Source organism: Palaemon carinicauda, chromosome 37 (genome assembly GCF_036898095.1).
Source record: "Palaemon carinicauda isolate YSFRI2023 chromosome 37, ASM3689809v2, whole genome shotgun sequence".
NCBI classification, from domain to species: domain Eukaryota; kingdom Metazoa; phylum Arthropoda; class Malacostraca; order Decapoda; family Palaemonidae; genus Palaemon; species Palaemon carinicauda.
This window is the reverse complement of record NC_090761.1, coordinates 67,634,920-67,650,305: the sequence shown is the minus strand read 5'-3', so window position 1 is coordinate 67,650,305 and position 15,386 is coordinate 67,634,920. Positions and strand designations below refer to the sequence as shown.

Genomic DNA, 15,386 nt, shown 5'->3' with positions numbered 1-15,386 from the left:
ATTTTATAGCATTTTTTTGCAAGGCCGTACCGGTACGTCCATGGGGGTAAAGGGATGGCTTTTGTGAAACGTACCAGTACGTCCTTTGGGGGTAAAAGGGTTAATGAACCTTATACAATTAGAATACCTTAACAATGCAACAGAGGTCGAGAAAATAAATATTTTCATAATTCCAAAAGTATCTCTCATGTAATGGGCCAACCCTTACATTTTTCCTCCAAAACTGGTCTTAAAATTTTGCCCTTTACACAGTAGTTTATGGTAGTTTATAATAACTGGGCTGTTTATTTTATAGAGCTATAGGAAAGATATATGTATAAGTCCAGTATTATAAGGAAGGAGGAATGTAGAGAGAATTCCCCTTTTTTGTTTCATTTGTTTGATGTCGGCTACCCCCCAAAATTGGGGGAAATGCCTTGGTATATGTATGTATGTATGTATATGGTGGATATATATGGGCTGTATTATAGTCTTTTGTACTTTTATTGCTAAATTTCAGTTACTGTAGCTAACCTAATGTTAAAATAAACTGCATTTTCTGTCAACATCATGTATATTACTGAAGATAATCATTGTTTACTTATTTTCAAGATGAAAGTCATCGGAACACCAGCACAATCAGCCGCGATGGAACCCTAGGTCAGCGGGATAGGGATATGTCAACTGTCACTCTGACTCCATCAACAGAGGGTTATGATATTGCAACGGAGGAAGTTGATGACGACGGAAATTGCCAGAGCAGATTGGCGACATGCGGCTCTGTTCTAAGTCCAACATATATATCTGCTGGGGCTCTTAACACGTAAGTTTTTTCAGCAGAGTACATCAGTGTAATAATGACAGAAAATAAGATTATCTTATGAGTTTTTCTTTTGATCGTCTCTGTTAAGGTATAGTTTATCAGAGATGTTCATCCTTTGAACTTTTAATTTTGTTTTTCTCATCAATTTTTATAGCTGTTATTCATTATGAAAACTTTTTCTTTTGGTGCCTTAGATAATTTTTATTTTGCCTATTTTCAAGTTGAGCATTGATGTAATGTTTGTGTAACCTTGTACCCATTAATTTCCATAAGCCTATAGTGGGTTTCTTGAATACTAAATACTCCATTCTCAAATGTGTAGTAGGTTGGCCAAGGCACCAGCCACCATTTGAGATACTACTGGTAGAGTTATTGAGTCCTTTGACTGGCTGGATAGTACGACATTGGATCCCTCTCCGGTAACGGTTCATTTTTCCTCTGCCTACACATACAGCAAATAGTCTGGCTTATTCTTTACACAGTCTCCTCTTTCCTCAAACACCTAACAACACTTAAGATAATAAAAAAAAGTTCTTCACTCATGGGGTTAACTACTGCACCGTAATTGTTCAGTGGCTACTTTCTGTTTGGTAAGGGTAGAAGAGACTCTTTAGCTATGGTAAAAGTCTCTTATAGAAGGGCACTCCAAAATCAAACCACTGTTCTCTAGTCTTGGGTAGTGCCATAGCCTCTGTACCATGGTCTTCTCCTGTGGTGGGTCAGAGTTCTCTTGCTTGAAGGTACACCCAGGCTCTCTATTCCATCTCTTTCCATATTTCCTTTCCTCACTGGGCTATTTTCCTTGTTGGAACCCGTGGGCTAATAGCATCTTGCTAATAAAGAACATTGTCTACTGGTTAACTAGCAGAGCCACACATGCCTGGTAGGTAAGAACCTTACTTGCGTGTATACTCAGCAAGAATATAAATGAGTAATTATGAAAGATTTTTGTCTCTTTGAACATACTTTGTTAATGTAACTGGTGATCTGCTGTTTCTCTGTGTTGTTGAACAGCATTTACATGCTATAGTATTGATTTGAATGCATTCAATTGAATGGCTTTAAATGCTACTCGTTATCAAAATTGTTCTGTCGCTTGGTGAAAAATAACCCGTTAATTGACCGAGGTACCAGCCACCCATTGAGATATTATCACCAGAAAATACAGGATTTTTCAAGGATTGTCCACAGTGTAATGTTGGATCCATTTCTAGCTACAGCCATTCTCCTTTCCTTATACTGTACTTACACAAAATACTTTGGTTGGTACTATTGTTCAGTACAGGTTTGTAAGTGGCAATTCTGGAAGAAAACATGGATGACTAATTAATAGGAAAGGATGCTGGCCTCCTTTTTCAGAGACAGGAGCCCCACTGCCCTTTCAGTAAGCCTATCTTGGTTCATTCGAGAAGAAGCTTGAAAAATGTCAAGTTTTGACAATCAAAGATGTTTTTGGACCTTTTTCGGATTCTGCATTTGTCTTTGCACAGTTTAGAAAGCTTACGAAAATAGTGCCCTATGATTGATCTTTGCATGCTGAACAAGTATATCAGAGTTTATATCCTGGATAAAGTTTCTTCAGTTTGATATTCCAACTGGAAAAGAAATATCTTGGCACCCATAGATATAAAGCCTTATACTTAATACTTACCCAAAGTGTTTTGTGCTGAGAAATTAGAAATACCCATACAGCTTAAAGTGAGTTTGTTCCGTAACTGAAATACAAACCACGCTATATACATGGGGTAATTACTTCGGCGTAGCTGAACGACAAGCCATAAAAGTTTTAACGAGGGTTTCCTACCCCGCCGCTAGTTAGCGGGGGGGTAGGTAGCTACCCCTCCCCCCTCACACACACCGGTGAATACTTCTCTTTACTTTTGGCTCGGAGAGACGTCAGACGTGTCTGCGCTCTCCTCGTTTTTGACTGCCATAATTTTGTTTGCTTTCTCTTTTCAATGTGTGTGAAGTTGGCCTCTATTTCTCATCATGTGTACGTGCCCTGGACTATCTGGCCGCCCTTGTGGTACCTTTATGTCAGCCGTGGACACGGATCCTCACTCCTTTTGCCCTCAGTGTAGGGGTCAACGGTGTGATAGGTCTAACGTGTATATTGAGTGTAGGGAGTGGTCTACCTCCCAGTGGGAGAGGTTTGCCTGGCGACGTAAGAAGAAGGCTAAAAGGGATCTTTCTCCTTCGGAGGTTTCTCGGAAGAGAGAAAATCCCAAGACTTCTTCTTCCGCCGCCCTTTCCTCCTCCGAAGCTCCCACTCGAGCGGCCTCTTCCGAGAGGCCGGCGAGTGGTAACGTAGACCGTAGTGCTGTTAACCGATCCCGGGGTGAGGGAGAGGTAGTTGCCTCCCATAGCAAGGCGGCTGCCCCTTTCCCCCCAGAGGAGGAATTTGTATCTAATAATGATCTTTTTCAGCTTTGGGCTTCCTTGGGGCTGCAGGGTTCGCCCTCCAAGGAAGCTCTGTTTGACATGATCAAACTGGGTGCGGCCGTCAAACAATCGCCAACTTCAGCGGAGATAGATCCTCTGTCTGTGGTTGACGTTGTTGTGACGGAAACATCCCGTGGGTCTAGCCAAACGCCTGTTCCTGTGGCTGAGGTAGCTGAAGGCTCTGACTCCCCCTCCGAACATCCTTCGAGGGAGGAGCTTAGTCCCACGGTCTCTCCTGCCGGTGATTCTCCCTCTCGGGGGAGTTCACCAACAGAGACTCCTCTTCGGAGGCCCATCGATGGTCAGCCTGCTGATCCCACGGCCCCTCGTGGACGTATAAGGCGGAAGGCTCGTCCTCCCCTTCGCCGTAGAGGCCTTCCTTCCCCCTTCAAAGGGGTTAAGAGGCGCCTCTTCGGCTCGTCGTCACCACATTCCTCTGCGGAGGAGACGACTCGCCGTTCTCCTGTCCTGCCAGCTACCAACCTAGACCTCTCGTTCGCGATCCCCTTCGGAGGATGGTCGTCCTTCGGGACATTGTGACCTGTCGCCCAGACCATCTACCTCTAAAGCCCCTGATGCGTTTGACGCGCTACCTGATACTGCCATTGCGCAGTCTCTGGGCCCCTCGGGGCTGCAGGGGCTTGAGCGCAAAACTGCGCCTCTTGCCCCCAAGCGCCAGGCACCGCCTGAGCGCCCGCCTGCCGATGTTGCTGCTGTTCCTGTCTTAGCGCCTTGGCGCTCACCCTCAGGCGTTCGCGCCTCCGTTCCTGTTACGCACCCACGCCCTTCGGCGCCCCGTCGCCCTCCAGCAGTTCCTGAGGTAGCGCGCAAGCGCCCACCTGCGCATACCCGCCCAGCTCCTGATACGGCGCTCACCTGCGCACACGTGCCCAGTTCCTGATACCGCGCTCCAGCGCTCACCTGCGCATACGCGCCCCGTTCCTGACACGGCCCTCCTGCGCTCACCTGCGCATACGCGGCCACCTGCGGCCACGCGCCCTCCAGCACCTCGGCGCCCCCCAGTTCCTGTTTCATCGCTCGCGGTCCAGGAGGCACCCGAGTTGGCGCACAGGCGTCCACAGGTTCCTGCGGAATCGTCGCGCCCATGGGGGGAAAAGCGCGACACGCTCCACGCGCGGTTCCAGCTCCAGCGCCCACGCGCTCACCAACATGCGGGTTGCTTTGGACTCATCGCGCCCACCTAGCGAGACGCGCGACACACGCCCACGCGCAGTTCCAGCACCAGCGCCCATGCGCTCACCAACGCGACCACGTCGCTACATCTCAGCGCGTCGCCCAAGAGGTTCTCAAGTTAGCGCACGGGCGCTCACGGCCGCCTCTGGGCTCTCCCTCTAGACCGGCACCTGATGCAATCACGCACGACGCTCCAGTAACGCGCACTGTTCCTGCTACACGCCCCGTTCCTGTATTTAGGACAACTAAGGTTGCCCTTCAACGAACACCAGAGCGTCCTCATCCAACGGCGCGCCCCGCGCGGCCGCCACAACAACGCACTCTGGTGCAACCGCTTCCTGTTGCACGCCATGCACGCCCACGATCGCCGGCGCGACCAGCGCGCCCACAGGCAAGTATGCCGGTCTTATCCGACCAGCGCCAACCATCTCGCCCCCAGGTCGCTCGCGACCCTGCTCCAGCGCTAACGCGCCCTCAGCCGGTTCTTCCGGACACGCGCTCAGGCGCCCCCGTTATCTCGCCCCTTTCGGGGCCGCACCAGGTCGCTGCGCGCCCGCGCGTTCGGCCTCCTCCTGCTCCAGCTCCTGATCGCCACATGCATACGCCATCGCCTACGCGCTCTTGCGACCATGTTCCCGCTCCAGCTGCTGCGCGCCCACGCTCCCGCGCTGTCGCCAGCGCGCCACCGCGCCACCGCTCCATCGCTCCTGAACACCCGCCATCGCGCCCGCCCACGCGGGTGCGCGCGCGCGAGTTTCCAGTGTCGCTCCTTCCATTCACGCGCGACCCTGATCAGGGCCCGTCGCGTTCCCCTCCCCGCGTGCGCAGACCAGCGCGCTCGCCAGAGGAGGGGCGCTCCCCGGACTGGGCTAGGGGTTCTTCTTTTTCAGCCCTGCAGGCGAACCTTCGTTTGTCGACTCCTCCTAGGGATCCCTTGATCCCCTTCCCTCCAGAGGGGGTGTCTGACAGCGCGACTGTCAGACAGCAGCCCTGGTTCGGCACCCTAGTCAGAGCCCTTTTGCAGGCGATTAAGCCCGCCCTCTCTGATTCGGGTCACAAACCAGCTGCAGCTTCCTCCCCCCTGAAGAGGAAGAGAGGAGTCTCTCCCGTGGAACCTCCTCCGAGGCCTATTCTGTCCCTGCGCAGATCCTTACGCAAGGCCCCTCCTCCCCCTCAGACCTTCTCGCCCTCCCCTGCGGAGGAGGATTACCCCTCCTCAGGAGTCGGATGAGCCGGAACACTCCCCCATCGCACCAATGGGGGAGGCTCCTCCTCTTCCCGAGAGGTCTTCTCGTCCAGAGGTGGAGAGGGACCTGCCCCCTTCGCTACTCGAGTCCTGTATCCCACCCAGGAGGGAGCCTAAGGACTCTAAGACGATCCCCAAATAATCAGCAAGGATCAGGCAGGAGCCGTCGTGGATGTCCACGTGTCCCCCCAGGAAGGGCCACTGGGGACAGGAGACTTAGATGCAAGTCCTTCGGGAGGAGAGCACCAGGAGTCAGAACACGCGTTCTGGCAAGTCCTGACCCTCATGAGGAACCTTAATGGGATCCCAGACCCTGAGATCCCACCTCATGAAGGGAAGGACACGGTCCTGGACCACGTCTACGGCACTCAGAAACCCTCTAGGGCCAGTGCAGCTTTGCCCTGGTCTCAAGGGATGAAGAGTGCCAGGGACAAGGTCGAGGGCCAGCTCTCTGAGCTTGCCTCCTCCAGCAGATCGAGTGCCAGTAATAAGCTCCTCCCTCCTCCTCGAGTCCATCAGAGGAGGTACTTCGAGATCCTCGAGGAGTCTTCTCTGAGTCTTCCCGTACACCACTCCGTGGAAGAACTCACAGGGGGAGTCCCTCTTAAGCGACTCTCCAACCGGCACGTGTCCTTCTCAGCCACTGAGATCCTGAGCCAGGAGAAGGTCACCAAGTGCGCCATGCAGGCGACTTCGAGGCTCGACATCTGGCTGGGGTCTCTGGGCATCCTGGTGCGGTCTGAGGATCTGTCCAAAGAAAGCACCAGGAAGACACTGGAGACATTCTTGCTCTCAAGCACACGGACCATCGAGTTTCTGGCCCACCAAGTCTCGAGCTTGTGGGCTAACACGATCCTCAAGCGTCGGGACGCTGTGGCCGAGAGGTTCCATCATAAGGTACCCAGTGCGGCGTCTAGCAGGCTCAGACACTCTTCCGTTCTCGGTAAGATCCTGTTTGACCCTAAGGACGTGGAGCTCACTGCCGAGAGGTGGAGGAAATCCAACCAGGATTCCCTCATCCACAGGGCCCTGACATCGAGGCCCTACAAGCCTCCAGCAGTCCAGCAGCCCCGTCCGGCTAAGGACACAAAGAAGACGACCACCGCAGCGAAGCCCAAGGTGTCTAAGCCCTTTCCTGCCAAGAGCAGAAGGGACAAGAAGTCCTCCAGGGGAGGCAAAAACCCTAGAGGCACCAGCCGAGGCCGGATCCCTCTCTCTGGTCACGGCTTATTTTTTCTTTGCCTACACTTACACAGAATAGTTTGGCCTATTCTTTACATATTCTCGTCTTTCCTCATACATCTGACAACAATGAGATACTTAACACATCTTCACCCAAGGGGTTAATTACTGTACTGCAATTTGTTCAGTGTACTTTCCTCTTGGTAAGGGTAGAAGAGACTCTTTAGCTGTGGTAAGCAGCTCTTCTAGGAGAAGGACACTCCAAAATTAAACCACTGTTCTCTAGTCTTGGGTAGTGCCATAGCCTCTGTACCATGGTCTTCCACTGTCTTGGGTTGGAGTTCTCTTGCTTGAGGGTACACTCAGGCACACTATTCTATCTTATTTTTTTTTCTTCCTCTTGTTTTTTTGAAATGGTGTGCTGGGCAGGCTTAATAGAAGGGCCATGGATGCCTGGTGGTTTATCAAGAGGTTGTCTTTTCCTTTTTCTGATTATTTTTCTTCTCAAAACCATCCTTACTGTCCTCCCTTCAGTTGAAGTGGCTATCCTGGAGGGTATTTAGCCTTGCATGGTGTATCGGCTCCTCCATGTTGACCAGTTTTTCCGACTTTTTACTATAGTCTATGGGTATCATCAATCACTTTGTTTATAATTCTGTACGTATTGTTTTTGTTATAATTCTTGTTAATCTAGTTTTTAAGTATGCTGTCTCTTTTTTATTTCTATTAATTCTTATGCTGTCTGGAGACATTGAGCGAAATCCGGGACCAGTACGTCCTAGATTTCGTCAATGTCGTCTTCTGTATTGCAATATTCGTGGTCTTCATGCAAATATCCAAGACCTTACAGTTGCGTCCAGACAGTATGATATTCTTTTGTGCTCAGAAACTTTGGTTTCTAATATGAGGCACTCATCTGAGCTCCTTATAACTGGTTTTAAGAAGCCAATAATGTTGAAACGTGATGCCATCCTTAGGGCCAGGGGAATGGCGGTGTATATTAGGACCGAGTACCCTGCTTCTCATAAGTCCTGCTATCAATGTGGATGTCATGAGATTCAGGTAATAAAAGTTTGTGGCAGGCATAACAACTTTTATTTGTGTTCGATCTACCGGAATCCAGACATAGATGATTCTATCTTCGATTGTCTTCTTACCATTATGGCTAAGATACAAGAAGATGATAGAAAGGCTTCTTTTGTTTTTGTTGGTGATTTTAATGCTCACCATAGGGAGTGGTTAAGTTCTATCTCTCCTACCGATCGCCATGGCTTAAGAGCTTTAGACTTTGCCTCTGAATCAGGCTGTGAGCAAATCATAAATGAAGCTACTCACAGGTCTGGTAATTGCTTGGACCTCGTATACACTGACTCCCCTGGCGTTATAACTAGTAAGGTTGGTTCTCCAGTCGGGACATCTGATCATGCCTTGATTTCATTATTAGTGAAGACTGAGCAGCCTGTCCCTGATATATCATATTCTTGTAAAATTTATATGAAATCCCAAGCAGACTGGAATGGGATTTTACATGATCTTTTGTGCTTGAATTGGTCACAATTATATAATAGTGTAGATCCTGTTGTCCCTTTGAATGAGAATCTAGTCAACATAATTGATAGGCGTATCCCTTCTCGTGTGCTAAGGTATCGAGTGAAGGACAAACCGTGGTTCAATGATGATTGTAGACGTGCTTATTGGAGAAACAGGAGGCCTATCATCTTTGGAAGGGGAACAGATCAGATTTGACCTGGAACAACTATACTCAGCTTCGAGCTTTTGCTCAGAGAGTTTATGCCTCAACTGAAAAGGAGTACAATTTAACCATAAAAGAAACACTTTCTGGTACAACTCAGGAACATAAATGGTGGTCTACCCTTAAATCTGCACTCTTTGGTGTAGATGCAACAGTTCCTCCTTTACTTAAACCAGATGGCTCAGTCACTCACTGTCCAAAGGAAAAGGCAACCCTTTTGGCTGATGTTTTTGACAGTAAACAGAGTAATGAAAAACTTGAACTGCCTCATTCCTGTTTTCCTGAGGCTAAACTAACTAGTTTAGCTTTTCGATCTCGTGAGATTAAAGCTCTGTTGATGGACCTTGATGCTTATGGAGGTGTAGACCCAAATGGTATTTTTCCTTTGTTTTTTATAAAGACAGCAGATTTCTTAGCTCCAAAGTTATCTGTTATTTTGCGCAAGTTAGCAAGAAGAGGAGCTTTTAGCACTAGTTGGAGAATTGGTAATGTTACTCCTCTATGTAAATGTGTTTGTGGTAGCTCAAGTCCCACTGATTACCGCCCAATTTCCATAACTCCCATATTATCTAAAGTTTTTGAACGTCTTCTGGCAAAACGTCTTAATAGGTTTGCTGAAGGTAATCATCTACTCCCTAGTTTGCAATTTGGTTTTCGTAAAGGCCTTGGAGCATGTGATGCCCTTCTTACAATCTCCAATGCTGTACAGAAATCCCTTGATTGTGGTCGGGAAGTTCGTATGATTGGCCTTGATTTTAGTGCTGCCTTTGACCGTGTTAATCATGAGGCCCTTGTTTTCAAACTGAAACAGTTGGGAGTGGGTGGGTTGTTTCTTAGCATTATTATTGATTTTTTAAGTAATAGATCTCAAAGAGTTGTTGTTGATGGGCACCATAGTGATTATAGGAATGTGATATCCGGTGTTCCACAGTGTAGTGTTCTTGGCCCATTACTTTTCATACTATATACACATGACATGTGGTTTGGCCTAGAAAACAAGCTTGTTGCATATGCAGATGATGCTACTCTCTTTGCATCAATTCCATCCCCTGAATGTAGATCTGGGGTTGGTGAATCCCTTAATAGAGATTTAGCTAAAATTAGTGCATGGTGCAAATTATGGGGTATGAAGTTGAATCCTAACAAAACTCAAAGTATGATTGTAAGTAGGTCAAGGACGGTGGCTCCTCAACATCCGGATCTCAGTATTGATAATGTTTCTTTAAATATGTATGACTCTTTCAAAATTTTAGGTGTGATTCTCGACAGTAAATTTACTTTTGAGAAACATATAAGGTCTCTGTCTTCTTCAATTGCACAAAAAATAGGCTTATTGAGAAAGTCTTTCAAGATTTTCGGTGATCAATCTATTCTGAAGAAGTGTTTTAATTCTTTCATTCTACCTTGTTTTGAGTATTGTTCTCCTGTTTGGTCTTCAGCTGCTGATTCTCATCTTAATTTGTTGGACAGAAACTTACGGTCTATTAAATTTCTTATTCCTGATCTAGATATTAATCTCTGGCACCGTCGTTCAATTAGTTCATTATGCATGTTGCATAAGATTTTTCATAACTCTGACCATCCTTTACATTCAGATCTCCCTGGACAATTCTATCTTGTTCGTAATACTAGGCAGGCAGTTAATTCTAATAGCCAGGCCTTCTCCATCACGAGACTCAATACTACGCAGTACTCTAGAAGTTTTATTCCAGCTGTTACCAAGTTGTGGAATGATCTTCCTAATCGGGTGGTTGAATCAGTAGAACTTCAAAAGTTCAAAGTTGGAGCAAATGCTTTTTTGTTGACCAGGCGGACATGAGTCTTTTTATAGTTTATTTATGACATATTTGTTTTTGATGCTGTTAATAGTTTATATATGACATGTCTGTTTTGACGTTGTTACTGTTTTTAGAATGATTTATTGTTAATTTGTTCTCTTCATTTACTTATTTCCTTATTTCCTTTCCTCACTGGGCTATTTTTCCCTGTTGGAGCCCCTGGGCTTATAGCATCTTGCTTTTCCAACTAGGGTTGTAGCTTGGATAGTAATAATAATAATAATAATAGGGTTGGCAAACCCCCTGCATGTCCACCAGTGGGGGGATGCCTTCAGAGTTGCGCGACAAGGTGGCAGCAACTCAGGGTGGATGCCTGGACGATCTCCGTGATCTCTCTAGGAGTCTAGGGTATCGCGTCCCGTTCACAGCCTCTCTACCTCCCCTGACAGCGAACCCAGTGTCGTTGAGCTCTTTTGCCATGGGATCGGCAAAAGGGCAGGCCCTCCGGGCCGAGGTCCAGACCATGTTGGAGAAGGACGCTCTCCAGGAGGTTGTAGACGGGTCCCCAGGCTTCTACAGTCGACTCTTTCTTGTGAGAAAGGCGTCTGGAGGCTGGAGACCAGTCATTGACCTCTCGACCCTGAACGGGTTTGTCAAGCAGACTCCGTTCAGCATGGAGACGGCAGACACGGTCAGACTTGCAGTGAGACCACGAGACTTCATGTGCACACTGGTCCTGAAGGACGCGTATTTCTACAGTCGACTCTTTCTTGTGAGAAAGGCGTCTGGAGGCTGGAGACCAGTCATTGACCTCTCGACCCTGAACGGGTTTGTCAAGCAGACTCCGTTCAGCATGGAGACGGCAGACACGGTCAGACTTGCAGTGAGACCACGAGACTTCATGTGCACACTGGTCCTGAAGGACGCGTATTTCCAGATCCCAATCCATCCGTCTTCAAGGAAGTACCTGAGATTTTGCCTAGACAACAAGATCTACCAGTTCAAGGTGCTGTGTTTTGGTCTCTCCACAACTCCTCAGGTGTTCACCAGAGTTTTCACCATCATCTCATCATGGGCCCACAGGATTGGCATCCGTCTCCTTCGTTATCTGGACGACTGGCTGATCCTAGCAGACTCGAAGGCAACCCTTCTTCGCCACCGAGACAGACTACTCGAAGTTTACCAGGATCTAGGGATCGTGGTAAATCTCGAGAAGTCCTCCCTGCAGCCCTCTCAGAAACTGGTATATCTAGGTATGGTCATAGACACCAATCTTCACAAAGCCTTCCCATCAGACGAAAGGATAGCAAGGCTGAGGAAGGTTGCGAAACCTTTCCTCAATCGAGAGCAACTCCCAGCCCAATCGTGGCTTCGTCTCCTTGGCCACCTCTCCTCCCTGACCCGTCTCGTTCCCAACAGCCACCTCAGAATGAGATCCCTCCAGTGGTGACTCAAGTCTAGGTGGAGTCAAGGACTCGACTCCCCGGACATCCTGATCCCCATGGGATCTGCAGAACGAGCGGACCTCAGTTGGTGGGTGGCAGACGAAAACCTACGAAAGGGAGTGGATCTTCTCGTCCCTTCCCCTGATTTGATACTGTTTTCGGACACATCAAACAAAGGGTGGGGGGCCCACATTCTGAGCCACAGGACCTCAGGCCTGTGGTCAGATTCAGAAAAGTACCTTCACATAAACCTGCTAGAAATGAAGGCCGTATACCTGGCACTTCAGAAGTTCCACCAAGTCCTGGCGGGTCACTCTGTGGTGGTGATGAGCGACAACACCACGGTCGTGGCTTATATCAACAAGCAGGGAGGTACCTTTTGGGAACAGCTATCCCATCTTGCAGTAGAGATCCTGAGATGGTCCGAAGTCCACTCGATTTCACTAGCGGCTCGCTTCATTCCAGGGAAAAGGAACGTGCTCGCCGACAGTCTGAGCAGAGCGACGCAGATAGTGACTTTGTGGGGTTCCCCGACGGTGGATCTGTTCGCTACGGCGCTGAACACCAAGCTCCCGCTGTACTGCTCCCCAGTCCCGGACCCCAAGGCTCTCTGGCAAGATGCCTTCCAACAACGGTGGGACAACGTCAATGTGTACACCTTTCCCCCGTTCTGTCTGATGAGGAGGGTACTCAACAAGACCAGAACATCGGTCAATCTCTCAATGACCTTGATAGCTCTGCTATGGCATCATGCAGAGTGGTTCCCGGACCTTCTGCAGCTCCTCACGGAGATCCCGAGGGAGCTCCCTCCACGTCGCGAGCTACACAAACAACCACACTCCAACATCTACCACAAAGCCGTAGCTTCGCTTCAGCTTCACGCCTGGAGACTATCCAGCATCTCCTCACAGAGAGAGGATTTTCGCAACAAGTTGCGAAACGGATGTCTGGCCACCTGCGCAAGTCATCCGCAGGAGTCTACCAGGCGAAGTGGCGAGTTTTCTGTGGTTGGTGCCGTGGAAGGGGTATCTCTCCCCTCGATGCCACTTTACCTTGTTTATCTGCGGGAAGAAATGCGCCTTTCAGTCTCGGCAGTGAAAGGCTATCGCTCAGCCTTAAGTCTTGCCTTCAGGCTCAAAGGAATGGACATTTCCTCCTCGCTGGAGCTGTCTCTTCTCATACGGAGTTACGAGCTTTCCTGCCCTCAGTCGGAAGTGAGACCTCCTCCTTGGAACATGGTTTGAGTTCTCAGGTCTCTTAAGAGACCTCCCTACGAACCATTACGCCAGGCTTCTGATCGCCACCTTACCTGGAAGACGGTGTTCCTGCTAGCTTTGGCCGAGGCCAAGCGAGTCAGCGAACTTCATGGTCTCTCCTACAACGTCGCCCATTCAAGGGGATGGGGGGAGGTAACGTTCAGCTTCATCTCTGAGTTTGATGCCAAGACTCAGAACCCGGGAGTGCCGGACCCAAGGTTCGACTCCTTCCAGGTTTCGAGTCTCCGTTCTGTAACAGATGACCCAGACTATCTCCTACTGTGCCCAGTCAGGAGTCTGAGGTTGTATCTTAAAAGAACAGCTGCAGTCCGCCCCCAGGTGCGAGCTTTGTTCGTGAGCACCAGGGAAACAAAGAGGAGGGTCACCAGGAATACCATCTCGGCCTGGATCCGCAAGGTGATTCATCTGGCCTTGAATCCTGACCCTCCTCCGTCACGTCGCCCTAGGGCGCATGACGTCAGGGGCGTGGCTACGTCCCTGGCCTTCAAGAACTTTTCGGTGACGCAGGTCCTGCAAGCTGGGGTGTGGAAGCGTCAGACCACCTTCACGGCCCACTACCTGCAAGACGTGGTACACAGGAGGCTCGGTACGTTCTCTATCGGCCCTGTAGTGGCTGCACAACAGCTGGTCTAACCTCAGGCTCCTTATTGGACAAGTAGCAGAAGGTTGAGGGCATTGTTACCTGGTTTTAGTCTGTGTGAATGAAAAGATCTCTCTGGCCCTTTTCTTTTCTTCATCCTCTCCTCCCTTGGAGAAACACAGCATCCTGGGTCCTTTGCACAGCTGACCTCGAACCTCTGCAGGTAAACCATGCTCTCTTGTGTACCTAGTATTAAGTTGTAATACTGTCATGTCCCCATACCCTGATGAGGTGGTATTGGGAGAGTCCTAGCCTAGATTTCCATCTGAAGAACTCCAGGTCAACTTCCTAGGACGAGTCACTGCTCACCTTCTCACACAACTTACGTAGGCCACAGCAGTCTCACAACTGCCTGCGAGGAGCAGGGGCCTCCTCAACCCACGAGTTCTTTCAAACTCGGGTTCGGGGTCCCCGGGCAAGCCAAAGCCGGTATGGCAGGATACTTACTACCCTTCCTAAGGGTTAAGTCACCCCATGTAAATAGCGTGGTTTGTATTTCAGTTACGGAACAAATGACAAATTCGTAGATAATTTGTATTTTTCCTAACTATACAAACCTTAGCTATTTACAGTTATGTGCCCGCCAGCCCTGTCCCTCAAGATAAGTCCTACCTCTAAGTAAAGTGAAGTATTCACCGGTGTGTGTGAGGGGGGAGGGGTAGCTAGCTACCCCTCCCTACCCCCGCCAACTAGCGGCGGGGTAGGAAACCCTCGTTAAAACTTTTATGGCTCGTCGTTCAGCTACGCCGAAGTAATTACCCCATGTAAATAGCTAAGGTTTGTATAGTTAGGAAAAATACAAATTATCTACGAATTTGTCATTTTAATGTTTTTTTGTAATAAATGAAATTAAAATTTTAACTTTATATACTAATCTTTAAATTTTCAAAGTAATTGTATTGCTTGTGTTGGAATCAAATAATTTTTGTGAGATTTATTAAACTTTTATTTTTGTAAATGACAGTATATACATCTGGATGGTGTTACAAAATTTGACACCATAATTTTATCCCCCAGAAGTCCAGTGGCAAATGAGAGTGTGGGTGACAATAACATCCATATTGAAGCCGATTTAAATGAGGATGGTAGACCTCGAAGTCCTTTTGACTGGAGACAAGTTCAGGTAAGTAAGGTTTCTATCTGGAAGTTTTATGGGTTATCAGCAGCTTTATGGAACCTGAATATTTCTGTATCCAGAGATGATCAAAGATAGTAGAGTGCTATAATGGTTTAGCAAATGGCATGATTTATACAGAGAAATGTGTTGCAGTTACAAAATTCTACTTGATTTTAGGATTTTCCTGAAAACAAAAGAATTAAGGGGTTATAGGGACAATTTCATTCACATAGGAGTCAGTTGGAGTTATCAATGGAATATTTTATGCCAGAAGGGTTCACAAAAAAATTAGCGACTGAATATCTAATGTGATGTACCCAATGACAAACAATCCAACAAGGTATATTTTATGGAAGATTTTTTTTTCTTAAACTGATATTAACATCACAAATTTTAAGTAATTTGTATTTTTCCTAACAGTACTTACCTCGAACTACTTTCTTAGGAGTATCTGGGATCTCCTCCCAACCGACTAGAATTTTGTGTAGTTTACCCTACTCCCGTTTTCCA

At 48.1% G+C, this 15,386-nt stretch overlaps 2 protein-coding genes across 7 annotated transcripts in view; one reads left to right on the top strand and one right to left on the bottom strand.

Annotated features, from left to right (window-relative positions):
• spn-F (Protein spindle-F) overlaps nucleotides 1-15,386 on the top strand; it is a 90,526-nt gene that overhangs the window by 67,607 nt on the left and 7,533 nt on the right. For 4 of the 5 annotated variants that reach the window (XM_068361368.1, XM_068361365.1, XM_068361366.1 and 1 more), the window contains 2 exons: nucleotides 592-802; nucleotides 14,777-14,882. In XM_068361368.1, the coding sequence (XP_068217469.1) occupies nucleotides 592-802; nucleotides 14,777-14,882 (317 nt within the window). The remainder of the gene's footprint in view (nucleotides 1-591; nucleotides 803-14,776; nucleotides 14,883-15,386) is intronic. The other variant, XM_068361370.1, reaches the window with a different exon arrangement.
• LOC137629757 (leucine-rich repeat-containing protein 45-like) overlaps nucleotides 14,761-15,386 on the bottom strand; it is a 121,907-nt gene continuing 121,281 nt past the window's right edge. Inside the window, exon 15 of one of the 2 annotated variants that reach the window (XM_068361363.1) lies at nucleotides 14,761-14,899. The gene's annotated coding sequence lies outside the window, so the exon portion shown is untranslated. Of the gene's footprint in view, nucleotides 15,061-15,386 lie in introns of both variants that reach the window. The other variant, XM_068361364.1, reaches the window with a different exon arrangement.